The 27,275-nt window shown below is 44.3% G+C and overlaps 1 protein-coding gene across 6 annotated transcripts in view; it reads left to right on the top strand.

Annotated features, from left to right (window-relative positions):
• Positions 1 to 27,275, top strand: part of LOC121458759 (membrane-associated guanylate kinase, WW and PDZ domain-containing protein 2-like) — a 1,271,545-nt gene that overhangs the window by 1,083,686 nt on the left and 160,584 nt on the right. For all 6 annotated transcript variants that reach the window (XM_041668118.1, XM_041668117.1, XM_041668122.1 and 3 more), the window contains one exon: positions 26,884 to 26,915. In XM_041668118.1, the coding sequence (XP_041524052.1) occupies positions 26,884 to 26,915 (32 nt within the window). The remainder of the gene's footprint in view (positions 1 to 26,883; positions 26,916 to 27,275) is intronic.

Raw genomic sequence — 27,275 nt, 5'->3', positions numbered from 1 at the left:
TCAGGCCCTAAGATCCACACATTCCATACAACCTCCCCAGGCCCTGGAATCACCAGGGTTGGTGTCCCATTTCCAGAAGACTCGGAGTTGGCACAGCCTTTGAAGAAATCTCCAGGGAAGTTCCTGTTCCGGTAACAGTACCATTCCGACTGTGCACCCAGCAAGCGGCTCTCCCCTCAAGCCTGTATCCGTAACCTCTTGAAGGAATAAAGCCACACACGCACACAAACTTGCTTTGTTCATTTTCTTTCCTTTTTAGCCACAATCACAAACTTCATGCAATCCCACTAGACTTGGAGGTGAGTGACTAAGGAAACTGTTGGCCCCAGAGAACGTTAGTCCAAGATCATACGGCAGGAGCTAGGAATGCGGCTTGTTTGGTAGAGTGTTGGCCTGGCGTGCACAAAGCCACCTCTATCCCAGCTCAGCACAAGCCAGAGGAGGTGGTACCTGCCCGTAGCATCAGCACCAGGGAGGTGGAGGCAAGAAGGTTAGAGCGTCAAGGTCATCTTTTCCTTTGTGATGGGTTCTCGGTCAGCCTGGGCCACACGAGGCCGCCTCCTATGCAAGCAAATAAATAATGAAAAAGACTGCAGGGTATTACAAGCCGGTGTTGGTTAGAGCCGCTCTCCTGGGCTACGGAAGACCTGGTGATTGAGATAAAATTCTTGGTGGACGTGCAGCACAGCCCACAGCTGGCAAGGGCCAGCCTTCTTGATGCTGTCACTATTCCCAGGGACCCATTCTCGCTCGCCCCAGCATGTGTCTGTGGTGAAGCTCTGGGACCTGTGTGCTCCAGGATAACATCGTCACCACCAGATCTCTCCCTGTAGACAGACTGTCACCAGGGCCAGTGCCGCATGTGGCATCATTGCCCTCTTCCGAATCCTCGACTCATTCTGGGTCAACAGGAACCCCTCAAAGCATCTCCCTGAGGCACGGAGCCCTGGATTTTTCTGTCATCACTTGACTTCTTCCTTGAAGTAGCTCAAAAGGAGATACAGCCCCAAAACGCCAGCCACTGATGGCAAAGGGCACAGGGAAGCCGGCCATCTGTGAAACCACAAGCTTGTCTTAGAAATCATTCTAACTCGCAAAAATAAATAAATAAATAATAGTAAAGAGTCGCCCCTACATTTTGAAGCGGTAGCTGCTGAGGGACAGACTGTGGTCATTATGTTGTAGGGTAAAGGAAGCAGAATTTCAAGGGGTGGGAGACTCTTCCACGCAGGCAGAGAAAATGACTCCCTAGACTTTGGCCAGAGCATCTGCGTTAACTACAAAAGGTCTCACCTGCTGCCAGCAGCACACGATAAGTGAAGAGCACAGATGGGCAGTCCCGACTTTAAATTGGTCTCAAAACTCCAGGACAAAGTTGAATTAAGGACCATGATGTCTTGTGTGCTTTTGGGGATTTTTTTCCCCCCATAACCAATTAAATTACCTATCAGACCAAAGTCTCCTTTGAGAGAACTTCTTGCTACTTCTTTGCATTTTTCCATGCATTTGTCTGCTTTCTGTAGCTGTTCTCTGATAAAACCGTCAAAATGCCCTGGCAAATATAATATAAGGACATTCTTGCCACACAACCTCCACCCTAGCACAGGAGAGCTACTCAGAGCATAGTATGCGGACTGGAGACAGTCCCACAACTGCCATCTTCAGAAAGATCTAAGGGATGCACATTGGGCATGGAAACGGTTGTGGATTTTTTATGGCATTTTATGCCTGTTGAATCTATTTTAGAATAAAAGCTCATATGCTTCTCTTTTAATTTTCTAATAAAAGTTTTACACAAAAGCGATCTCTCTTCATGGATTAACATGTTCAGAAAACCGGTCTTTGGTCAAATAGAATCTAGAAACATTGTCTCATCTTAGAATACACGTAAATAGTGCACCGGCCTTGTGAAGGGCAGCTATGGACACAATGCAGAAACTACACGAGGAAGTACAGCTCTCGCCTTTACAGTGTGAGGACCTGAGTTCAAGCCCAGGTCCCACGTGAAAGAACCCGGGAGTGGTGGCATGTGATCGGAAGTGGAAATAGAAAATCTCTGGGCTCCCTAGACAGCCGGCTTAGCCTATTTGACAAGCTCTGGGACAGGGAGAGAGAGATCCTGCCTCAAAACCCAAAGTGGACAGCAACCAAAAAACAATCCCTAGGGTCTTCCTCTGGCTTCTAAAAACATATGTACATGTACGTATTGCAAGCATATGTGCAAACACCGAAAGACACACATACATACACACGTCTCTGTATGCATGTGCACCCACATACCTGTATATATTTATATATATGTACACATGTGAATAATACACACCTGTTTACACACATACCTCTGTAAACATGTGCACACACCTCTGTACACATGTGAACACACACACACATATACACATCCATATACCTCTGTACACATGGACACACAAACACACACATCTATATACACCTACCTCTATATACATGTGCACATACACACAGACACCTATATACACACACATGTATATACATGTATATACACCTAAACACATGCAATTGCAGAAATGAAGGTAAATCACTGGCTATGTAGACTGAAGAATTTCAACCCAGCTAGAAATATTTGAATTACTTCATGTTGACTTTAGTAACATGAAGTAATTCAAATATCTTCATGCTGCTTGGATTAGGTTGTTACTTTAGTAACATGAAGTGTTTAATTCAAGTATCTTCATGCTGCTTGGGTTAGGATGTTCACTCAGAAATTGGCCTTCCTCTGTTAAGCCTTCACCAAATCAAAACTCGGTTTTGAAGCCAGCCAGACCCAGCCAATATCAGGTTGACTGACTTTAAGCACGGTGCCATAAACTGCCTCTATTTCAAGAACTCTAAGGCATACACGGATGTGGCCATCTGGAGTCACAGGCATAGCAGTAAGGGATTTTAACTATAACGGTTCCTACACATAGTATGAAAATGAGATGTGCAAAGGGCCTTCACCAGGCAATCACCTTGTGTGTCGCTGGGGCTGAAACCGAGTAGAAGCGTGGTAACTCTGGTGATGGACGGAAAGGCAAGCCTGCTCAAGCGACTGCATGGAATCTTTGACTCTTGGGCAGTCCTGCGGAGGACTCTAGAAACATGGACCAGAGAAACCAGATGAGTCAGGGACACCATGAGAACACAGCCCACAGAATCAACTGACTGGAACTCATGGGGCTTGCAGAGATCAGGGAACCTGGCGGGGGAGGGTTGACCTAATTCCTCTACGTACGTGTTGTGGCTGGGTAGCTAGGTGTTCTTGCCGACACTGTTAGCAGTCCTAACGCTGGAAGCAGGGGAGGTCTCTTGTCTCTTTGTTTCCTCTGCTGGGTTGCCTCGTCCAGCCTTGATATGACGGTATGTTGGTATGTGCCTGGTGTTATTGTAGAATATTATGCCATGTTTGGTTGATATACCCCTGGGAGGCCTGCTCATTTCTGAGAGGCGATGGAGGGTTGATCTGGGTGAGAAAGGGGGAGGGAGGAAGGGGGAAACTGCAGTTGGGATGTAACATGTGAAAGAAGAATTTGAAAAAGAAAAAGGAGAGAAGAGGGAAAAGAGGAAGAGGAAGAAAAGAAAAAGAAGAGGAGGAGGAGGAAGAAGAAGAGGAGGAGAAGGAGGAGGAGGAGGAAGAGGAGGAGGAGGAGGAGAAGAAGAAGAAGAAGAAGAAGAAGAAGAAGAAGAAGAAGAAGAAGAAGAGGAGGAGGAGGAGGAGGAGGAGGAGGGGAGGAGGAGGAGGAGGAGGAGGAGGGGAGGAGGAGGAGGAGGGGAGGAGGAGGAGGAGGAGGAGGAGGAGGAGGAAGAGGAGGAGAAGGAGAAGGAAGAAGAAGAAGAAGAAGAAGAAGAAGAAGAAGAAGAAGAAGAAGAAGAAGAAGAAGAAGATCTTGGTGGCCATGAAATAAACCAGAAAGGGCCTGCAGGGAGCTTTCAGGCTAGAAGATCCTTTTCTTCAGAATGTTTGTTGAGCCTAGAGGCAGGCAAGGGAGGATGAAGAGAAGGAAAACGGAAGCTTCCAGACTTCAGGAGTCTGCTATCTTGCTGGGAATAACAGACAGGGAACTTGAGAACATGCGGGGGATGCCGGGTACCCTAAGTGACTGATGAGGGTGACGATGGATCTAGCCGTGAATTTCCAGAAGTCTCTCTCACCAGGAAGCTTTTTTTCTCTGAAAAGTCAAACTTTCGAAATGAGGCAAACAGGAAACCTGTGTCTGTTTTTTTCCTGATACACTGCCATCCTCAAAAAAAAAAAAAAAATTGGTGAAAGAATGACAAAGATATTTATGAGTTAATCTAAAATATCAACACCTATGAAGCCTGAGAAGCAGAGGTCTTTTCCAACCATATGCCTAATGAGTCCCACACCCCTGTGGGTAGAAATGTCCCTTTCTCTTTTCCAAGGAATGCGTAGTCACTTCTTTGATTCCCTCACGCCCTCCTCCCTGTTCACTGCTCCTGGACCCCATCCTCCAGCAGAGGCAAATCAATTCAAAACTACAAAAATGCAAGCTGGCATCTCCTCCATCCACAGGGAAATTCGTGGGCTCTGGGTAATGGAGAAGGGAAACAGTTACCACCGTGCCTGTCTGGGACGCAGGCAGTTCCAGGCTTTCCATGATCTTCCTCCAGGAGATGTTGAGCGAGCGTTCGGAAGGCCAATTGCTCTGCGAATCCATTGTTCTGCATCTTTGTCAAAAAGGCTGGAGCAGTCCTGTTTCCGTGCCCAGAAGAAGCAGTGTCTTCCATCAGAGCAGAGTTAATAATAGTGATATTATTAATAGTATAGTAATATTAGTAGTAATAGTATCATTTTACTCCCATCTAGTTCTTTCCGGGTTTTAGATTCGAGCAGGCACACTTTCTATTCTGGGCTTTTGCTTCCTTTTCCACTCTGAATCTCTCTGTTTTCATGACAATAGGAGAAAAAGAAGGTGTGATATAAAATATCGGTCATAAATCTCAGCAAAAAATAGAGATTTATAGCAGAAATGCTAAATGGTTTTGGTGAAATTTTAAAAATTGTTAGATCTTTTAAATTTTTAGTGTGTGTGCATGTTTGTGTTTGTGTGTGTGTGTGCATGCACGCGTCTGTGTCTGTGTGTGTGCACATAGGTCAGAAGACGACTTTGGGGAATACGTTCTTTTCTTCTATCGTGTGGGTCCCAGGGATTGAACATGGGCTACGGAGCTCCCCAGCATGTGACTGCCCACTGAGCCATCTCATTAGCCCCGATTGGGTTTTTATCAGTATTTCAAACAATGGTCTTAGATTATTTGGCATGCTTATTAATTACTTGATATTTTACAGTGCACTCATTATTCTTTGATTATTAAATAACTCCTCTGTCAAGGGGACTTTTGAATACCTGTCGTCTAAGCTGGACTGCTGTCTGCGTTACGTGTGACTTTAAAGGCACTTTTAGGACATAATTTCTCCTTCCAGAATCCTCAGCGCTGACTCTCTAAAAGAGACTCTCTAGAAGGCCCCTCACATTCCCGGGTTAAGTTTGTGAGGGAGCCTGGGTTCTTGGCCAGAAAATTCTTCCAAGTGGAGAGCATTTTCAAAAGTGAAAGAAAATTTGTCTAGATTAAGAAACAGGAAAGCTTCCATGATCTTCTATCTTCCTTTAAGATAAAAAAAAAAAAAAGAATTACGCAATGGGACAAGGGGAAAACCTGTGCTCAAACTCAAGTGTCTTAAGAGACGCTCAAGAAACCCAAGAGCTGGAAGCCTTGGGAGGCATCGTGGACCCAGAGGCTGTTGGGTTGCAGTGAGAGAAGGGAGCCCACCTGCTCTCCCACCTCCCTGGTTTCCCGGCAGAACGGTCAGGATATTTGCGCTCCGGCTGAATATAGTGTCTCCTCACCGCCCTTTCCATGCTGTGTCACTCGCCTGCTCCTTCATCCCTGGGTAAATGGCATGGGTTCGCTTTGGCGCTTGCTTGTATTGCAACACGTTCCACCCAAGGTTAATGGTCTGCATTTTCTTGTGGTTTGGGTAATACCCTCGCCTTGGGTATAAATTCCTCCTAAATCTAAGAGAGTCTCTTTCTCCCTTGCATTGTGATCTCAGGATGTGCCCTGTGGCAAAACAAGCCCCACATATGAAGAGGCACACATGGCAAAGTTAGGGCTCCACGCCACACTTTGTGTGTTTTATTTGGCAACCAGATATGTGGTACTCAGAAGGTCACACTGGTCATTTCTAAACTATATGGAGTGTTGATAAATACACAGATGGACGGACAAACGGACGGATGGACAGATAGATGGGACAGCAGTTATCAGCACTGGCTGCTCTTCCAGAGTACCCAGGTTCAACTCCATGGTCATTCCATGACCACTTGGGACCCTAGTCCCAGGGGAAGTGTCTCCCTCTTCTGGCCTCTCCAGGCCCCAGGCACACACGTGGTGCATAGACAGAGATGAAACAGTGGTTGTGGTGATTAGTTGAAGCTGACAACTTGACACTGTCTGGAGTCTGGGATGGGACTCACTGAGGGACTGTCTGGTTGCCCTGAGGGTGTGTCTGTGGGAGATTATCATGATGACATTAAGTGACATAAGAAGATGCAGCCTAAAGGTAGGTAGCACTGTTCACCGGGCTTGGGCCCTAGACTGTTTGAAAAGGGAGAAAGAGACCAGAGTGTAAGAACGCATGCACTCATCCCTTGCTTTCTTCTGAGTACAGACATAATGTTAGCAGTTCTCTCAAGCGCCCAATGCTGCGACTTCCCTGCCATGATGGAATTGTGAACGCAAATAAACTCTGCCTCTCCTAACTCACTTTTGTTGCTGTATTTTTATCAAAGCAATAGAAAGTAAAGCTAAGACCTAAAACAGGAAGTAAAGCTAAGAATGTTGGATTCGAAACTAGATTTTAAACTATAGCCCAGCCGTTCAGAGTGTCACCGTGCTAGGGAGAAAGTTACGTTGCATCTCTCTGGATCTTTAAGGAGTTCATCTGTGAAGTGGTTGGAGACGTGCCTTACAGAACTGGAGCTCACATGCGTATGAAGGGTTCAGTCAAGGAAGAACTTGGGAACCGTGACTTTGTAGCTTTTTAGGTTCTTTCTCTCCAGAAAGTTCTGGAAGCTGGCAGGCTTAGAAACGTAATGATAGCATGCAGGAGTGGAAACAACTGCTGAGCAGAAAAAGAATTGAACATCGATTCTCTTTCTGTGCCATACAGCCTGTGGTGTGTGGACCGACCCACCCAGGACTTCAGCGTATTTCAGGCAAATGCGATCGTTCAAAACCATCTAGTGCATTCGTATACAACAGAGAGCCTCGCGTAACCCCTGGCCTCGCCTGAGGTTTGGGGCTTTTGAAGGAGCTATGCTTTGCACTTTTTAGTTTTTAATTAAATTCATATCTGACATCTATAATCATCTTCTATTATCTACGTCTTCTGAAAAGCAGAATATTAATAATATGAACATAGTGAATTTCTCTAGATCCTATAATTAGAAAATTGACCTTTGCTTTAGTGTTCTATTCCAATCTACGCACTGTCTTGTTGTGCCTCGTGGTCAGGATGTTGGCCACCCTCAGCTCCTCGAAACATCCAAGCAGCTGCCTTTCCGTTCAAAATGATACTTTTCATCTCCCGCTCTGGGAGTTCTGAGAGCTCTTGAGTGAGTCTGAGGTGATGAGCCCTCAGGTTTCAGATGCTGAAGATGGGGTGGAACGGGAGACTAAAGGCGGGCCACATGTGGAGGTCAGAGCAGCCAGCAAGGGCCGAGAAGAGCGCCTGTGGAGTCTGATGGCGCCCATGACTGGGAACGGAAGCTTTATGGGAGGTCACAAGGTCAAGGTGGAAAACTTCGGCAGTTAATGAACTTCAGATGGTCACAGAAGAACCTGGGCCGTGTGTCACGGTATTCCAAAGGAGGAATACGTGTGCCCAGGGCATGTGTAGTGTCCCTGGAGAGACGGGAGGAGCAAACAAGATCCACGTCATTCAGTTAGAAGCTGCCCTTCCCAGCCCAAACCGTGGGTGCTGAACTAACAACCAGAGCAGGGCCTAGAATACAAAACCCAGCAAAGGCTGCTTCCTAACTAAGGGCCCCCGAACAGAGATCGTGTCTTCATTTTCCCGTTCTTAGCAACGTGACCTCACAGCGCATCATTAACGGCCCAATGTCCATCTCTGTAAAGATGAGCGGGATGAAGCATGTATTGGGCTCGAGTTCGCTCTGGATCTGTTCTTTCATATCACAGTCAAGTCACTTAAAGCCCAGATATGTCTAAAACAGAAACAAAAACTGGCTCTTCTTTGTCCTTACCGTCCATTATGCTTGACTAGGATATATTAGTGATAACAACAATGAAAAGAGCTTTTATTTAAATCACATAAAATATAAAACTGGAGAATACTTTCTCAGTTTAACAAATAGCCCTGGTATTGAGTCATCCAGCAATGAGACCCATCACATGCTAAAAACATGGACCAAATACCTGTCAGTATGGTAGGCATTACGTATGCAAAGACAAACAGGATATGGTCCTTGAAAAGTGCCCCAGGGTAGTCCAGATGTTGTGGTAGGATACAGCCAGCGTACCACTGAGACCCAGGCAAGACTGGCCAAGTCTACCAGAAAAGATAACGTGAGTCTACTTCACAGAGGGGCCTCTTGAAGTAAGAGGTAAGAAGAATTACCCTGATGCTAGACAAGGTAGAGACATGGCACAGAGTCTCCAAACATTCTGGAGGTCTTAAGAACCATTCCTTCTCCTAGTGGGAAAAGCCTGGGGGAATCTGATTTCTTGGGGCCCATCATCTCAATAGTCTGAGAGCTGGAAGGAGGGTGTGCTCAGTAGTTTGACTGTCGACTTGACACAACCCAGAGTCATCCAGAACTGCCTAGATCAAGCCGGCCAATGAGCACGTCTGTCTCATCGAGAAATGAGATAACTCACTCCAACTGTGGGCAGCAGCATTTCATGGGCTGAGCCCTGAACGGTATGAGTGAAGAGAGAAGCAAACAGGCATATGTTCGTTCTCCCTTTGCTCGTGATGATAAGGGTGGTGCTTTGAGTACCAGCCTTGGCCTCCTGAAATGATGCCAGTAACTTGGAATTGTAGTCAAATAGATCCTTCCTCAAGAAAGCCATTTCTGGTCAGGGTATCTTCTCATGACAGAAATTAAACTAGAGCAAAGCAACAAACTGTCTTCTTAGAATTTCTCTATTCCTCCCAGGATGGCTACAGTTAGGGAATCAAATAGAGATGCATATGATCTCTGAAGCTATAGGACAGGGAAGAGTTATTACAAGAAGTCCTCTCTCAATGCCGGCATAGCTAATCCTGAAACCTTGGCTTGGGGAGATTAATGTAATTGCTGTGGATTTACATTGTATTCGCACCTTTGCCCCCAAATTCGGGTACTAGAGTCCTAACTCCTGGCACTCAGAATAAGAACTTACTTTGAAAATAAAGTCAGTACAGATGTATCTAGTGAAGATAAGGTCGTGTTGGACTGTGGAGGGCCCAGAATCCAGTGTAACTCATGACCTTTAAGAAAAGGGTGGGATTTGGAACAGATAGGGACACAGGAGAACACAATGCAAAGTTGAAGGCAGGGGTGCAGGTGATGCCACAGAAGCAGACATGGGCCCGGAAAGCAAGCTCCTTGCAGCCCTCAGAAGGAGCAGACCCAAGCAGTACCATGACCTCAGATTTCTAGCCCCAAGAACTACAAAATGATGTTTCTATGACAATGCAAAATGCTGAGGGCAATCTAGAACAAGGTGAGGAATGGGTGTTGGCGAGAGTAAGGTTCTCTGGGGGTTTTCACTGTGTTCTTAGAGCAGGGGAGAGCCAAGTCCAGGGTCTTGAGGAGATGAGTTATATGACCATCCTTGTATTTTGGAGGGATTGGTGTGGCTACGGGGTGACGAGCAGATGAATAGGCTATCAAGAGGTGACAAGTGGATCTGACGTCTGTGTCTGGGAAGGGTGTGATGACAGATAATTCAGCTGCAACACTGAACATGAAAGTTACCAACGTTTAGGAAGTGATAGCCACAGCCTTGAAGTTGGTTTGGACTGCAGTGCTATACGATGCTACGGAAATACATTGTAACTTGTGCTCAGATAGCCCAAACCCTGACTCGGGGAAGTGCTGATGTTGACACGAATTGCCTTTTGCCTCCACACTGATGTTGTCACTAACCATTGCCGATGCCGTTGGTTCTAGGACCAGGGATAGACATTGTTTTCTCCCGCCTGCCTTTGATGTCTTTATTCTTGCAGTCAATATTGTGATTGTTCCACTTTTTACATATGGGTAAGGAAAATAAGCATCTTTACCAGAAGAGCATACCAGAGTGACAAAGTCAAAGCCCATTTTAACTGCTGTGTCTGTGAACTCTAGCCCAGCCCTGCTCATAAGATTAATAATTAGAGACCTCCTCCATTAACCAGACGCTTTGTGTGCTGTGTATCTTAAAAGGTCAAATTTAAGGAAGAATTTATTGTATCTTTTTAAAGATATGTTCACTTAGGTCTTCTATTAATTTTATTTAAAGTCTCCTTAATCCCAGCACTTGGGAGGCAGAGACAGGCGGATCTCTGTGTGTTCGAGGCCAGCCTGGTCTACCAAGGGAGTTCCAGGACAGGCTCCAAAGCTACAGAGAAACCCTGTCTTGAAAAACCAAAAAAAAAAAAAAAAAAAAAAAAAAAAAAAAGCAGGCTTCCAGACACATCACCCACACACCAGCCCCCTCTTGTTCCATTTCCGTGGCTGGGTTTGCTAACGGGGAAAGATAGCATTTCCTCCTGAGCTTGTTCAGGATCTTCTACCTTCTAAGCTAGCTGCTCAGGGGCAGCAGAGATTTGGAACTCACTTGACTTCTCCATCTTAATGGCATGTAACTCTCTTGTCCATCCGTCCATCCCCCCTAAATACTTACTGAAAGTGGATGTTTCTTGAGGCTTTCCTCCTGCCACGGGACTGATGTGTCTCTGCCCCTCAACAGAACCTGTGCCTCGCATTATTGGGTCTTCCTTGAATCTTCTCAGCTCGCCAAACGCACAGGCAACAGTGGTGCCTCTAGCAGCTAACAGGGCCCTCATGGTGAGCTAATTTCTTGTTCTCTGTGTGAAAACTCTCTCTAGGCACATAACAACTTCCTTCACCTGTGACAGGTACAACCCAGAATCAGAAGAGCAGCCCTTAAGACCCAAGAACTGGAGGCGAGCCAGGAGAGGAGACCCCTGACCTCCGGTATCTGATCCCAGCTTTTCTCAGAGGTCCCCGCAGCATCTCCTTCACTCTGCTGTTTTCCATTTTCTTCTTCTTGAGGTCACCCAAGTTCTTATCTCAAGGTTTGCTTATAGCATCCAAGACCCCCTTCACCTCTGCGTTGTACAAGACAGTGATTCACAGGCAGAAATCAGTAAGAATTCTCCAGGCGATACACGGACAGGGAGGCCAGCTGTGACCGTTCCATGCCATAGAGAAAGCAACCTGACTATCACTCCCCCTACCTGGGGAGGTCTATAGGGATGTAGAAAAGGAGAGAGGTGAGATTAATCTCAGAAAAATTCCTCCTGTGACGCAAACATGTGTTTCCTTTTATTACATTTATTTACTTGTAAGCATGTGTGTGTCATTATGCAGTTACAAAGGTCAGAGGGCAACTCAAAGCTCTCCCCTCCCACCAGTGGATGCTGAGGGATTGAACTCAGGTAATCAGGATTGGTGGCAAATCCCTTTAACCACTGGGCTACCTCACAAACCCACAGATTCGTTTCTTAACCTCCAGTTGTGAGTTTGGGGTATTGGAAAATATATGGCAAGGGTAATCTTATGATGACTTCTGGACTTCCTCTCGGCGAGCAGTGCCCAGGGCTCTCCAGAATTACAGTCTCAAGTGCAGAACCGTCTCAAGCCATGTATGGTTAGGAACAAACAGACATCGTTTCTGCTTATTCCAGAAGTTAGGGTTGTTTTAATATGTAGATATATGAATGTTAGAAATAGAGGTTAAGTTGTTATTTATATTAATTATGCCTTTAGGAAGTTAAATTAAAGGGGGCTGGAGAGATGGCTCAGTGGTTAAGAGCATTGCCTGCTCTTCCAAAGGTCCTGAGTTCAATTCCCAGCAACCACATGGTGGCTCACAACCATCTGTAAAGAGGTCTGGCGCCCTCTTCTGGCCTTCAAGCATACAGACAAAATAATGTATACATAATAAATAAATAAATAAATATTTTTAAAAAAATTAAAAAGTTTAGAAAGGAACAATAAACCTTAAAGGACAGCAATAATTAAGAGCTCAGACATCCAGGGAGAGGCCCCAGGGATGAGCAGCAGGCTCCATTTCTGGCCCAGCAGCACCTACTAGCAGAACGGTCCCCTAGCAGTGATATGTTTTGTATATGGGGGTATAGGGAGGAGGTGGCATGTCAATACCAGAGGAGGCGTGAAGCAGGGAAGGATGAGCCTTTGGTGGGGACAGCAAGGCCTGGTCGTCTCTGGGTAACTTCTAATGCTGCAAAGCGAAAGGACAAAGAAGTCAGAAACCCGGATATAAAAGTCAAGATCAAATCGACACATAATTGAATATCCTTCAGTGTGTGTTTTTCAATCCATGCATTTGAATCACCCAGGCATCTTGTTAGAACTACAGATTGAGTCATGTCTTGGTCTGACATGACGGATTTCTTATTTTCTATCTTTCTTCATATATTTTAACATGCAGTAATTGTGTATATTAATGAAATTTGGTGATTTTCCAATATGTGTTTATAGTATACTCTGACTCAATTCGGTCACCCTTTTTACCCCTTATCTCCCCCAAACACACACACACAGACACACACACACGCACACAGACATACACATAGACACACAGACACATGCACACACATACATTCACACACAGAGACACATACACACAGACACACACACACAGACACACACACACACTCACAGACACACACACACTCACACAGACACACACACATGCACACAGACACACACATAGACACACATGCACACACACAGATACACATAGAGACACACACACAGACCCACACGCATGCACACACACACACACACACACTTGAGTGCCCTTTGGAGCCACTACTATTCACTATTCTGTTATTCTACTTTCCCAGAAACTTCCTTTTAGCTTACATGTCTGAGAGGTTATAGCACTTGTGTGAGTCTGGCTTAGCTCATGTAACATGTCTTTCCAGTGCTATCCATGGTGCTGCAAGGGATGGGATTTCATGTCTCCTGAGGGCTGAGTCATCTCCCTTACGTTCACGACCATATTTTCCTTACTAGCGCTCAGGCCAATTCTCTCTCTCGGATATTGTGATCACGCCCACAGCAGCAGGTCCTCAAGCGTCCTGAGGGGTGCTGCTCTCGTCTCTTTTGAACGGATACCCAGAACTGGAATAACAGGATCACATAATAGATCTTCCCGGGTCATAATAGCTCTGCTCACTTCTGTTCCCACCACCAACATCCTTGCCAGCGTTTCCTTTGTTCTTTGCTCGCTGATTCCTTGTTGGGCAAAGGGTAGTGTGGTTAACAGCCGATCTGAGTGAGCTAATATCTCACCGTAGCTTTTATATGGTTCCCTAGCGACTGATGAATTTTTTACAGTTGTTTGCTCTTTGTGTTTCATCTTTGGAAGTATCTGTTCAGATTATTTGCCGGTTTTAATTGGATTATTTCATTTTGATTGTTAAATTGTTGGAATGCCTTATCTATCCTAATTATTAACCCTTTGCCAAATAGAAAACTGTAGGTTAGTTCCCCCGCGTCTTAGGTTTTCTCTTGGCTCTTGAGATTATTTGATTTGCTCTTCAGATCTGTGTAGCTTGACAAAATACCGTCGGCAAGCTTTTGCTCTCGTTTCCTCGGCTGTGAGGGTCCTGTCTGGACAAAATGCTGCCTGGAGCAGGTGTCTTCGGGTATTTCTCCTCTTTCTTGGTCTTTGATCCATTTCGAGTTGATGTTTGTAACTGGTAGGGAGTGAGGGGTGGGTCAAGTTTCAGGCCTCTGCATATGAAAATCCAGTTTTCAAACACTGTCCCCTAAGAGGCAGTCCTTTCTCTGAAGTCTATTTTGCCACCTTTGTCTAGAACCAGTTACTTGCAGAAATTTGAGCTATTTCTTTGATCTCTGTTCTATTGCTTTGTTTTGTGTTTTTTATGTTCATGCCTGTGTTTGTCAAGTGGGGCTCTGCCATGTGTGTTGAAATCAGAATTATTATGTGCTCTTTTTGTTCACGATTAAGTTGGCTCTTCCAACTCTCTTACATGAATATTAGGGTTTTTTTTTCTGTCTCCGTGACAAAGGTTTTTAGTATTTTTTGATGAGAACTTCATAGGCTCTACAGATTATTTTTTATTAATGTGACAGTTGATGGTGTGATCCTGGTAACTCTCCAGTGTCTAGACAAACCTCTCGGCATGTCTGTGAGGACTCTAGAGTTTGGTTCTGACGTGAGAGGACCCACTCTATATGCGGAAAGCCCCTCTTCATCCTCGACTGAATGACATGGGGAGTGTGAACTGGGCATCAATTCACACCGCTCTCTTCTTCTTGGCTGAAAGGACCCACTCCATATGCGGACAGCCCCACTTCATCCTCGACTGAATGACATGGAGAGTGTGAACTGGGCGTCAATTCACACCACTCTCTTCTTCTTGGCTGAGAGGACCCACTCTATATGCGGACAGCCCCACTTCATCCTCGACTGAATGACATGGGGAGTGTGAACTGGGCATCAATTCACACCACTCTTCTGCTTGGCTGAGAGGACCCACTCTATATGCGGACAGCCCCACTTCATCCTCGACTGAATGACATGGGGAGTGTGAACTGGGCGTTAATGCACAACCCTCTCTTCTTCTTGGCTGGAGTCACGCTGTGACCAGCTGCCTCACACACCTCTGGCATGCCATCTGGGTCATGCCGAGCTGTCTCTCTCAAACTGTGAGCCTGTCAGGATCAGCTCTTCCTTACGTTGCTTTTGCCTGGTATTGGTTAACTAGGAGAAAGGTCAATTATGGGTGCCATTGTCACCATGGAAACCGGACTTTTCCCTTTTGGGTTCTTAGTCCTATTAGCAAAAGAATTTGGAAATGGGCTCAGAATCTTAAGGATAATTTTCTCGGAGATTGCGAGAAAAATCAGCAAGGCCCACAAACTGTCCAGCGAAGGGACGGTAAAAAAGTCAATAAAGAAAGGGCTTGAGTTAGGGTCTAAGGAAGCAGACAGGTTCAACAACAGAGGCCAGCACGCAGCAGTACGGAGGTGGGGTTGCTTCACAGGAGGAAGGAGAAAGCCTAGAGTACCGAGGAGAGCACAGCTTATAAGCTCTGACCAATACCTGACAGAATGGAGGAAGAAGAAAACTGAGCAGGTTCCACCCTGCTACGTGACAGAAGCTCCACATGCTTCTGACAGGGGAAGTTGTTCTGGGTGCATAGGTATGGTACCTCATTTCCTCAGCATGGTCTCAGGTAGATCACCTGAGCAGGACCCCCAAGAAGGTAATCCACAGGCCCAGCTGGATTAACTCTCGAGAAAAAAGCCAATCCTGTATTCTATTCTAATCTTTGTAGCAGATCCAAATGCCATGTCTCTACCACAAGCCAGAGGTGATTTCCGTTCCTCTGACCAACAGAAAGTAGCTTTCTCTTAGTGGGTCTCCGCAGAGCCCTGAGAGCGCCACCATTTCCTATGGTGTTCCAAAGCCCAAGCGTTAGCCAAGGTGGTAGGGTCCAAAGGCCAGCGTCCTCTAAGGCTCTGGACATTCTGGCAGCACTGATTCCTCTAACTCGTGACAGGGAAACGTTTCCCTTTTGACCGTGCCTTCTCCAAGCTCTTTCAACATTCCACAGCGTTCACTACAAAGGTCTTCCACTTTCTTGATTTATCCCTAGGTATTTCACTACTTGTGTAGCTGTAGTGAGTGGAATTGCTTTCATGGTTGCTGTGGTAAGCTGAATCGGTATGGCCCCTGTAGATTCACATGTGTGAATGCCTGGCCTTTTGGGAGTGGCACCAGTAGGAGGTGTGGCCTTGTTGGAGCAAGTGTGTCACTGAGGGGTTGGGCTTTGGGGTCTTCAGACTCCTGATGCTTATGGATCAAGATGTGGACTCCGTCTCCAGTACCACATCTGCCTGCACGCCACCCTATCTCACCGTGAGGGTAACGGTCTGAACCTCTGAAACTGTATGAGAGCCAGCTCAATTAAAACTCGTCCTTTTCAAGAGCTGCCATGGTCATGGTGTCTCGTCACAACAACAGAAACCCTAACGAAAGCAAAAGGTGATGCTTAGGACTGGGGTACTGCTGTGATAGGCCAGACCATGCTTTGATTTGGAGCAATGTGGACTTAGGGAGTTTAGATCCGAAAAGCACTGGAGCGCTTGAAGTGGAGTTTACTGGGCCATACTCAGTAGGAGCTAGGAGGCGCTGAGGGTTGTTTGAACCTTGGAGGCTTGGCTCGAGAGGGTTCAGCTGAGAAAAATTTTAGTATGTTGCCTAGAGATCGTTCTTGTGATAATTTTTTTGCCCTTGTCCAAAGAGTCTGCCTGAGGCTAAAGGCAGAGATTTGGATCAATTCCAATGACAGTAAAAATCTCAGAACAGCCTAGCAGATGCTCTCGTGTGATATTAGTGTTAATTCTGATGAAAATGTATAATAGAAAAGAGCAAGCTGAGCAAGCGAAAATACAGAATGTACAGACTGAAGGGAAGAGGAGCACAAAGAAGTGGAATAGAGCTAAATCCTGGGTTCAAGAAAATAAACAGATTAAGAAATGGGATAAAGGAAGTGGTGACCTCAGGACAAGACCCCCCATCCAGCTACGATTCCAATTAAAGAACAGATTGGGTCCAGCTGTGCTGGTGCACACCTATAATCCCAGTACTCAGAAGACAGAGGCTGGCAGATCTCTTGAGTTTGAGGCCAGCCTGGTCTACAGATCAAGTTTCAAGACAGCCAAGCATAGGCAGTGAAGGAAACCATCGAAAACAGAAAGTTGGTGTGAAGATGTCATTGAATGAAGGGGTCATGCTCCAGCCTCAGCAAGCAGCAGAACTCGGCAGTTTTAGCCACATGATTCTGAGTTTAGACCTAAGGATAGAAGAAGGGGACTAAGGACTCTCCCTCTGCAAGTAAGGATCACTACTGAGGGTGTGTGGCAGGTGCGTTCCTGTTTGGAGGCCAAGAGAGACCATGGGGAGTGGTACTATTAGGAGGTGTGGCCTTGTTGGAGGAAATGTGTCACTGTGGGGGAGGTAACAGTGTAACACTGCTAACCTCACAGAAGAATCTAGAAGGGTTCTTCTCTTTCAGTTGTTTGAAATGCTTTGAGAATTGGCACATAGTTCATCTTTTAAAGTTTGATAAGATTCAGCAGTGAAACCAACTGGCCTTTTGTTTCATTGTTGGGAAACATTTCAATCACTGATTCAGAATCACTGCCAGTCACTCAACTATTCAGGACTTCATCCATTCATCTGCTCATCTGCTCAGGTGTTTGGTTAGTTTGGGTTTTTTTCCAACAGTTAAGTTTGGTGTGTCATAAGTATCCAGAAATGCATCCGCTTCTTCTGGGTTTTCCAGTTTGTGAGCAAAGAGTTTTTCATAGTAATCCCTATGTAACTGTGTTACTATGGTAGCAGTTGGTTACTATGACACCAGTAATAATGCCTCCTTTATCCTACCTAATTTTGCCTTCTGTCTTTTTTCTTTCTTAGTCTAGGTTCAAATTCATTGTTTTTAACCTTCAAAAATCTCAGCTCTGCTCTGATGGTGTTTGTTACTTAGTCTCTTCTGACTTGCTTTTTTTTTTTTTTTTGCTTCTATTCTAATCTTCGGCTTTGTCTCTTCTCTTTCATTCACTACTTTATGTCTGGTTTGATTTTGCTTCTCTAACTCCTCAAGATGCAGCATTAAAAATCATTTTTGTTCATTCATTTGTTGGCTTGTTTCAGGAGGATATAAGTGTTTATCAACTATAAACACCCCTTTCCTTCATAAACTTTTTCTGTATCCCCAAAAGCTTTGGTATATTATGTTTCTGTTTTCATTTCTTCAAATATCATTCAGTTTCCATGTACCTGCATAATTTCTAAAGTTTGTTTGTTTGTTACTCTAATTTTTTTCATCAAGAATATTTAGGAATTGAGTTCCGTTTTTATGTGGAGTCGGGTTTTCTATCGAGTTCCCAGGTGGCATGATGCTTCAGACTCTTGGACCACATCTCGAATAGAAAGACTTCAGAGACACTGCAAGAGAATGCTTGCCACACATTCCTCGACTAATGAGTGCAAATTCAAAGCTAGATATGTTATGATGATACATAGCATCATTTAGAGGATTTCAAAGAAACACACATTTATTCAGGAAGTAATATGAAAGGTTGCTTGCAAATAAACCCTGGATGAATTTAGACTTGTCCTCTGCATCCTAAATATTGGAAGACAACAGAAAATCTCCCAGGGCCTGAAGGAAAATTATATGATGCTTCATTTATTATGAAACCAACATTCACAGGGGCTTAGAAAGCAGGCCAGCCCTGTATATGTTCTATTACTGTTGTATAGCAGTTAACTCTTGCAAAGTTGATGGCTTAAAACAACCCAGACTTGTCTTACCCTGCTTTAGATCAGAAATCCAGCAAGGGTCTTGTCTTATTCTGTTACTGTGATAAAATGCCCAATGCAGCAACTTAAGGAATCTCACAATTGAAGGTGGAATTCGTGGGTGAGTGAAGGTGGCGGCAGCAGCATGGAGCAGCTGGTCCCAACCACAAGTCCACAGAACACGGAATGCTCACTAATGCTCAGCTCGCGCTCTCTGTCATGCACACTTCAGGAACTAACAAGCAATCACGTTCATGCCCCACAACCATGCCCGGAACCCATGTCCCGGTTGATTCTCGACCCCACCAAGGTGACAGTTAACGCTGTCCATCATGGTTCTCACCATGTTGAGTCCAGATGTCAGCACAGAAGCATCCTTCCTCAACCCTTTTTTCTTTTTCTAGAGGCCCCTTTTATCATTGATTGTGATGCCATTTCTCTGTCTTCAAAACCAGCGATGGCAAGTTGAGTCCTCTCTTGTGTTCTCTGCCATCTGCCTTCTTCCCTTCCCCAGCCAAGGTTTTTCCACTCTTGAGGAATCCCATGGTCAGACAGCATAAGGTACTCATTCTGTCTGAAGGCCCTCGACTTCAATGGTATCTGTGAATTGATTTTGCTTTGTAAAGTAGCATCCACACTGGATCTGAGGGTTACAGTATAGGCATATTTGAGAGGCCACACTTCTGCTTGCCAAAGGAAACATGCTATTTTTGAGAAAAGTATTTGAAAATGTCTACTTCCAAAATTCAAAGATGAGGCAGTGGCGTAATGCGAACCGTGGTAGGCATTAAACTCAGTTAAGTTGGGCCAATATAAGAGTGACCTTTGCGTAAACTGTTAGAAGAAAATGCAAAGTCAGAATAATTTATAAAAGCATAATGGTGACATAATCAGTGTAACTGGGGGCATGGTCTGTCAGAACACAAAGCTAGCCCAGAGAGGTTAAAATGAGTGACGACAGAAGCATCAGGGGAATTCAATGGCAAAGGCTACCGAGATGAAAACAACGATAGAAAGAATACACAAAGCCAGTCAGTTAAATAAACTCAATATAGCAAATGGCAGCCTGAAAGAACTTCAAAGGTAGCATGAACGAAAAGTTTAAACTAAGAAAGAAAATAGTATGCATCTATCATGGCGACAAGGGGTTAGATAGTTGCTATGAAGACAGCCCTCTATTTTGTAGAAAAAAAATTAAAGACACTCCAAAAGTAATAAATAAAACAATAGAAGTCTAAACTGACAAAGCGTAAGATATTTTTGCTTCTTACCGTTAGTTTCCTCACTGTTACATACAAGAAATCTAAGACTTTATAATGCTAGGGAACTTGCTCAGCCAGCAGCGGTAACACGCCGAGCAAACCCAAGGCCTGTCTTCTTCGGCAGCTACATGGCGTCTCCTGGCTTCCGCCTGGCTTTACCCTCCTGAGTCAGTGGCTGAAACAGTTTTATTCAGTAATGAGTAAAAGCAACAGATATGCAGAAGGACATCCCACATCACGCACCTACTTCAACAAAGCCACACCTCCTAATAGTGCCACTCCCTGTGAGCTTATGGAGCCCTTTGCTTTCAAACCACCACACAGACCCCTTAGCTCTCAATTCCCACTGCCAAGTAGCAGAGATGGAGCCAGCTACTCAAGGACTTCCATCACACCTCCTGGCCCCAGAAAAGCCCCCCCCCATCATCATTCCTCTTACGTTGTGTGACTCTCCCATGTCCTCAGACTTTTCAACATTACTTTCTTCGTTCAGAGATGTTGATTAGCGAAGTACTCATGAAACAGAAGGGGGTGTTTTTCAGAATGATGAAGACTTTCTCACGTCAGATAGGCTTAACTCGGGGTCCAGAACACTGATTGTCATGGTCACCAAAGCTTCCACTGGGTTAATGGATTCCACTGATTTTGTCCCCCAAACACAAAGAAAAAATTTCTTGGCAAGTTTACAAAGGAGCTTTATTAGAAAGAGAAGAGAGATTTATTACATAAAGAAAACAAGCCGAGTTCCCCCAGAGTGAAAGGAGCTCAAGAGTTAGTAGGAAAACAAGACTACAGAGTATGAAAAGAGGTCTCTTTCGAGGGCTGCCACCGAGTGGATGTCTGGAGGCTTTTTGTAGGACTGGATAAAGAGAGGCTATTTCTCTTGATATTAATCCTCTGGGCATATTTTGTGCAGTGCCAATGGGTATCTGCACACTATTGGCATGTCCCCTTTTCCCAACCAGGAAGAGACTCACATGTTGCATATGGGATGTTCATACGGTTGAGGGGGTGACACACATCAGAATCACCCCTCTGCCCATCTCTGGCCTGCTCTCTTAGCTGCTGGCCTTTGCTTGGCAGCTGGCAGCTGCCAACCTTGCAGGTGTTCCTGATCTCCAAACGTGGTGGTCTGCCAGCCCTCAGTGAAAGCGTACGTACTCTCTTTGTTTCCAGATCGCAGGGCCAGCTCATAGTTCACCATGGACCCTTGTCTTGCCTGCCTGTGGGGAGCTAACTCTCATCCCGGCTGCCAAGAAGTACCTGCTTCTCTGGGCGGCCCCATATTTATCTCCTCACCTGCAGGGTCATCTGGGATAGTCTCCTTCCTAGAATAGGTGGAGGCATTTTAGAAGCTGTCTTATTCTAAATTGTGAATCTGTGAAGCGGGCCTGGAGATGGCTCAGCAGTCAAGAATGTTTTCTATTGTAGCAGAGAACTCAGGCCCAGTTCTCAACACTCACACCAGGCTTATGTGCAGTTATCTGCAAATGCCGTTTCAGAGAAACCAACACTCTTTTCAGATTGCTGCGGGCACCTGCACGCAGGTGGTGCATCTGAGCGCATACAGGCAGGAACACGCACATAAATAAAAAATCTTTTTAAAAAAGATATGGAAGGGTATCAATGCCTTGCATGTGTTTGGGGGCTGGGGCTTCATGAGGTCCAGCCAGGTGTCCTCTCTTCTTTCTTCTCTACTCAACCTGGCTATCTCACCCCCAGCTGCAAGCCTTTCTCTATACTCTAAACCTTACCATGATAGCCTCAGCATCCCTCTTTGCCCTGGCATCTGCTTTTACTGGACCATTAGGAATACAGGGAATTGAATAACACCCCCTACTCTCTTAAGGGAGACAAACATTAAGTAGATTGTACACTTAAAAGTGCAGAATATAAGCACAAACAGGAATGAGCCACCACCCCAAAGACAAACTTGGGGTGCAATGGAAACAAACAAGGAAGCTTAATTGGCAATCAAAGGTCATGAAGTTCTCCTTAAAAGATGATATTTACGTTGCCATGTGGTTTTTGCCTTTCAAGTCTGTTTTTATGGTGAATTACATTTATCATTTTCTTATGTTGAATCATCCCTGCATCTCTGAGATAAAGTCTACTTGATCGTGGTGGATGATCTTTTTTTTACGTGATTTTGAATTTAGTTTGCTAGTATTTTATTGAGGACTTTTTGCCTCCATGTTTATAAGAGAAAGTGGTCTGAAATTTTCTTTCTTTCTTGGGTCTTTATGTATTTTATGTATCAGGGTAGCTGTAGCCTTATAAAATGAATTGGGCAATATTCCTTCTGTTTCTATTTTGTAGAATAATTTGAAGAGTATTAGTGTTAACTCTTCTTTAAAAGTCTGGTAGAATTCTGCACTAAAACGGGTAGATTTCCATTTTTTTTTTAAGTCCTTGGTGATATCTATAACTACAGCTTCCCTCTTCCATTCTGTCCTCCCTACCCAACTTTATTCTCCCTGTTTCATAATTCCCACTTAACCCTATATCATCTATGCATAAAATTCTATTACAAAGTATTGCTATATTTCCTTTCTTTGTAAGCATTTAGGGCATGCCACAAACTCACGCAACTTTCTCTTTGCCCCGGCCATTCTGATTGGAGTAAGCTGAAATCTCAAAGTAATTTAACTCTGCACTTCCCTAATAGCTATGGATGTTGAGCATTTTGAGTGCCTTTCAGCCATTTGTATTCCTCCTCTTGCAAATTCCCTGTCTAGTTCCGTGCCCCCCAATTGTTAACTGGGTTGATTGTTTTCTTGGTGTTTAGTTTCTCAGTTCCTTCTATAGTGTAGATACTAACCCTGCCTGATGTACAGGCTACTGTCCTTCCTTACAGAAGCCTCTGAGTTTGATGAGGTCTCATTTGCCAATGGTTGGCCTTCACGCCTGAGCTATTGGGATCTGCTCAGAAAGTCCTTTCCTGCATCTGTGGGTTCAGGAGTATCAGGTCCCATGTTGAGGTCCTTGACCCCTGACCCCTCTAGAGTTGAGTTTTGCGCAGCACAAAAGACAGGATCAGCTTCTGTTCTTCATGTATCTATCCAGTTTGGCCAGCGCCATTTGTGGAAGGTGCTGGGTTTTTTTTCCACTGTGTTCATGTATCTATCCAGTTTGGCCAGCGCCATTTGTGGAAGGTGCTGGGTTTTTTTTTTCCACTGTCTTCATGTATCTATCCAGTTTGGCCAGCGCCATTTGTGGAAGGTGCTGGGTTTTTTTTCCACTGTGTTCATGTATCTATCCAGTTTGGCCAACACCATTTGTGGAAGGTGCTGGGTTTTTTTTCCACTGTGTTCATGTATCTATCCAGTTTGGCCAGCGCCATTTGTGGAAGGTGCTGGGTTTTTTTTCCACTGTGTTCATGTATCTATCCAGTTTGGCCAGCACCATTTGTGGAAGGTGCTGGGTTTTTTTTCCACTGTGTTCATGTATCTATCCAGTTTGGCCAGCACCATTTGTGGAAGGTGCTGGTTTTGGTTTTTTTTTTTTTCACTGTGTTTTTAAAATTTTTTTTTTCATTTTGTGAGAAAAATTGCAGTGGTATATGTAGACAGTTGTGTTGAACCTGTACGTGCTTTCGGTAGGAGGGCCATTTTCACGATACCAATCCTGCCTGTCCATCGGCGTCGAGCGCCTTCTGCCTTCTGGTGTCTTTTTCAGATTCTTGCTTCAACGTCATAAAGTGTTTTCATGTACAAATCTTGGGTTAGATAATTTTTTAGGCAAAATTGCTTACTGGGAATTTAAATTTATTTAGACATATTATATCTTATCTAGCAGCCATATGCCTTATTTTAAGCTGTGGTTAACTGACATATATGAATTCAATTTAAACTTCAGTATGACGTCATTGTCCTGTTTAGTCGACTTGGTGTGCTCCATGAACAGAATTTCTTACCTAAGCTATTTTTTTTTTTTTGGCTGGATTTTTCTCTGCCCTTCTTACCACACTTCTAGGCAGAGTTAAAGATGATATTTGAGTTTGATATGTCTCTAGAATGGCATGTGTCTGATGCACTTTCTATGAGAATGTATCTAGATTTCCCTATCCTGTCTATCTGATAAAGTCTCTCATCTGTAACTACTCGTGTTTTATTCAGTGCTTCCTTGAAGCTCTCTGCTTTCGTTGTCTCAAAACTGAAGACATGTGTTTGAATTTGTATGTATACAGAGTTGTATGCAGCTGAACATGAAAGGCAGTAAATGACCCACATGGTTGTTACGAGACAAACAAAACTTGAGTCCCTGGGGACAATTCTATTCTGCGTGTGCTATCGCAGTGAGGAACTACAAGCCAGAAACTAAAGCATAAAAGAGCCCGATTCCTATAGCCTTGGTTTTATCCTGAAATGGTCTTAGCTCTAAAAGGCCTGAGGAAAAGGAGTTTGTATCTCTCCTTGTTTCCCTGAGCAGTTAGAGGGCCACAAGCAACTGTCTCATCCAACCTAGTGAAATACACAGGACAGGGGAAGCTAGGGCTCCAGGTGAAAAGCCTGTGTTTCAGGAAACCAGGGGAAGAGGTGACGCGCAAGAACAAAATGCAACAAGCAATTTGTAAATAAAAGTGCCAGTGGAAACTGCTGCATACAGTCACTACCCACACCTGTGTAAGTGTGTCCTTGTGTCCATATATATAAGGTTCCCAGACGCTGGAAGTTTGTGATCGTGTCTTATCAGAAAACAAAATCAGAAACAGACCTCAGGGTAAGAACTCGAATGTCTCTGAAAAGACTTCAAAGGTTTTATTTGTTTCTTTGTGATGCTTTTCTCTAAATGTTCTCTGGAATCAGCAGGGTTTCCTAGGGAGGCCGTTCCCTTGGGAAATTATAGTTTATATATGTTTATAATATATGATATTTTGACCCACTTTATTATAGTATTTCCGTGTCTATCAATGAAGCTGAGAAGAAGATTGGAGGCTAATCATGTAAAAGCATGGACCCTCTGGCCTAATCAGAGCTAAATGCAGAGTACCTGAGATACATGTTTTTAGACAGATTGATTTAAATGTTTGTAGCATGATTAACAATTTGGCAAAGAGATACAAAAAAAAGTGCCTATTATTTGCTTCTAAGAAGTATGTTCTGGTACCTTCCTCTTACCTATCTCCAAACTCCTCATTGGTAATAATCAGAGAGGGCAGCCTTGGCCACTCGGGGTTTCTCAGCAGTAGGCACAGTCCAGAAGCTGCTATAATGAGAACAGCGAAGAAGTCATGGGTCCTGCCCTGGCGAGAAGTCTTCCCAAGAGGAAAGGGAAGCAGTGGTGCTGTGGTGGGTTTATAATCAGTCTCCTGGTCCGTGCCCCTCTTAGACCATCCTAGTTCTGCCATCATAACTGCTGCTGAGGCCTCGGGTGATCATACAGCTTCTGCAAGAAAAAGAATAATTTTTAAGAGCATTGTGACATGTGGAGACAATAGCTCCACAGTAGAGAACATTGTTCAGCGCTTTTGCGTCAAAGTCAGAGGAACGTCCGGTCCCTGGCAAATCTCCCAGCATCCTGATGACAGAGAGGATAAGAGGAGCCAAGGAAATCTGAACGTTCGGACATTGTAGAAGTGTATAAACAACATCGTTTCTTCAAAAAGAAAAACGCTGATTGACATTTCCTCCAAAGATACAATAAATGGTGAGCAGGTTGATTTTTCCCCAGTTTTAAACTCAGGGTTCTAGGGTTGTCGTCATCATTTTATACAGTGATCAAGGAAAGAAATGTATGTTATCTTTCAGTTTTATCCTCAGATATATATATATATATATATATATATATATATATATATATATATATCCTTATAACCAAACTACACATTTATCTGAAGTTGTTTCATGATAGAAAAGGAGACACAAAAGGCACAGAGCATACGGGACAAATGTCGACTCTACCCGGATACTGGTTACATGGGAACAGTGCGCCAACTGTCCCACAGAAAGCCGTAAAACATGCTGGCCTGCACAGTCCCCTCTCTTCCTTTTGGAAGGGATCATCGGTACATCATAACGGAGCACTGGGGGACAATTAGTATTTTGGCATGCCTGAGTTAGATTGTTTGAACATCTAGATCATTCAGTATCCAAATGTCTGCAGATTTTCTCTCTGAGTGGGTCATAGTTGTCTTCTCTTTACGTTTTGGCAGTCTTGGCTTTAAAGACGATAAACATGGCATGAAGAATAGTCTCAATGTTTCATTTTTATTGGACATTTTATTAGACACCAACTAATATTAATATGAGCAGAAAATTGTTGAAAGGGGAAAAGATATGATATGAGGAGAAAGTAATTTTCCTTTGTATGGCAGATTCTGTTCTGGATCATTAGGGCCGTATACGTCAGCTCCAGCACCGATGTGTTGGAGCGTCTTTCCACTCTCGTTTCCAAAGCAAACACTGCATTTCTTTCTCATGGCATGCGCTAGATTGGGGCACGAGGGTAATAGAAACCTGTATCAGTGAGGGAACAGTAACATGAAAGATTTAATAATAAGATCTGAGTCTTGGTGGAGATGGAGTCGTTATTTCTGAAGATAGGCATAACAAAGATTTGTTGTTTCTAAAGTACATAAAATGGATCCATAAACACAGAATTATTTCTTACTCCAAGCCAGGGTATTTACATCTAAAAGTCTGACTTTTGACCTACTCTCTCCATATCTCCTGCTCGTGCTGGGTGACAAGAACCCGTAAGGGCTGAGGGTTGGACCTTTTAAAGTGGGTCTCTGCCATTGTCGGTCACCTCTTGGGCACCGCCGAATTCTCAGCAGCCAAATGAAGAGAGACGTCCTTAAAGTCATTGATATAATTCTTTTGAGCTCCTTGAAGAAGGCTGCAAAGTCATTCAGGATTGTTTGCCGGGCTCTCATCTCACCTGAAGTGAAATTTCATCAGATTAACATTGTGCAGTCTGTGCGTGGCAGGAACGTGTTTCCCAAGTTCAAATGTTGTTTTCTTTATTGCAGGTTTCTTTTCTCCATGGAAAACTCCAAAGCCTGTAAGTTGGAATTCCTATGCTTTTTTTCTTTATTTTCATTTACTATGTAAGCCCCTTAAATGAAGAGGGAATTGAGTGTCCTAAAATGCCCTTCCACCCCTGAGATTCCAGAATATCAGAAGAACAAGCCTTCCGTGCTCTCCTGCCCTTTCTTTTTATTTTATTTTATTTTATTTTATTAAGCATACAATGTACTGCTGGCAAGGACGGCACCAGGTCTCATTACATTACAGATGGTTGTGAGCCACCATGTGGTTGCTGGGAACTGAACTCAGGACCTCTGGAAGAGCAGCCAGTGCTCTTACCCTCCGAGTCATCTCTCCAGCCCTCTCCTGTCCTTTCTTGCCCTCAAATACAAGG

Source organism: Microtus oregoni, unplaced genomic scaffold (genome assembly GCF_018167655.1).
Source record: "Microtus oregoni isolate MIOR12 unplaced genomic scaffold, Mior012 000018F_ref0000195, whole genome shotgun sequence".
NCBI lineage: Eukaryota > Metazoa > Chordata > Mammalia > Rodentia > Cricetidae > Microtus > Microtus oregoni.
The sequence above is the reverse complement of the archived record's forward strand: the minus strand, read 5'-3'. Positions and strand labels throughout refer to the sequence as shown.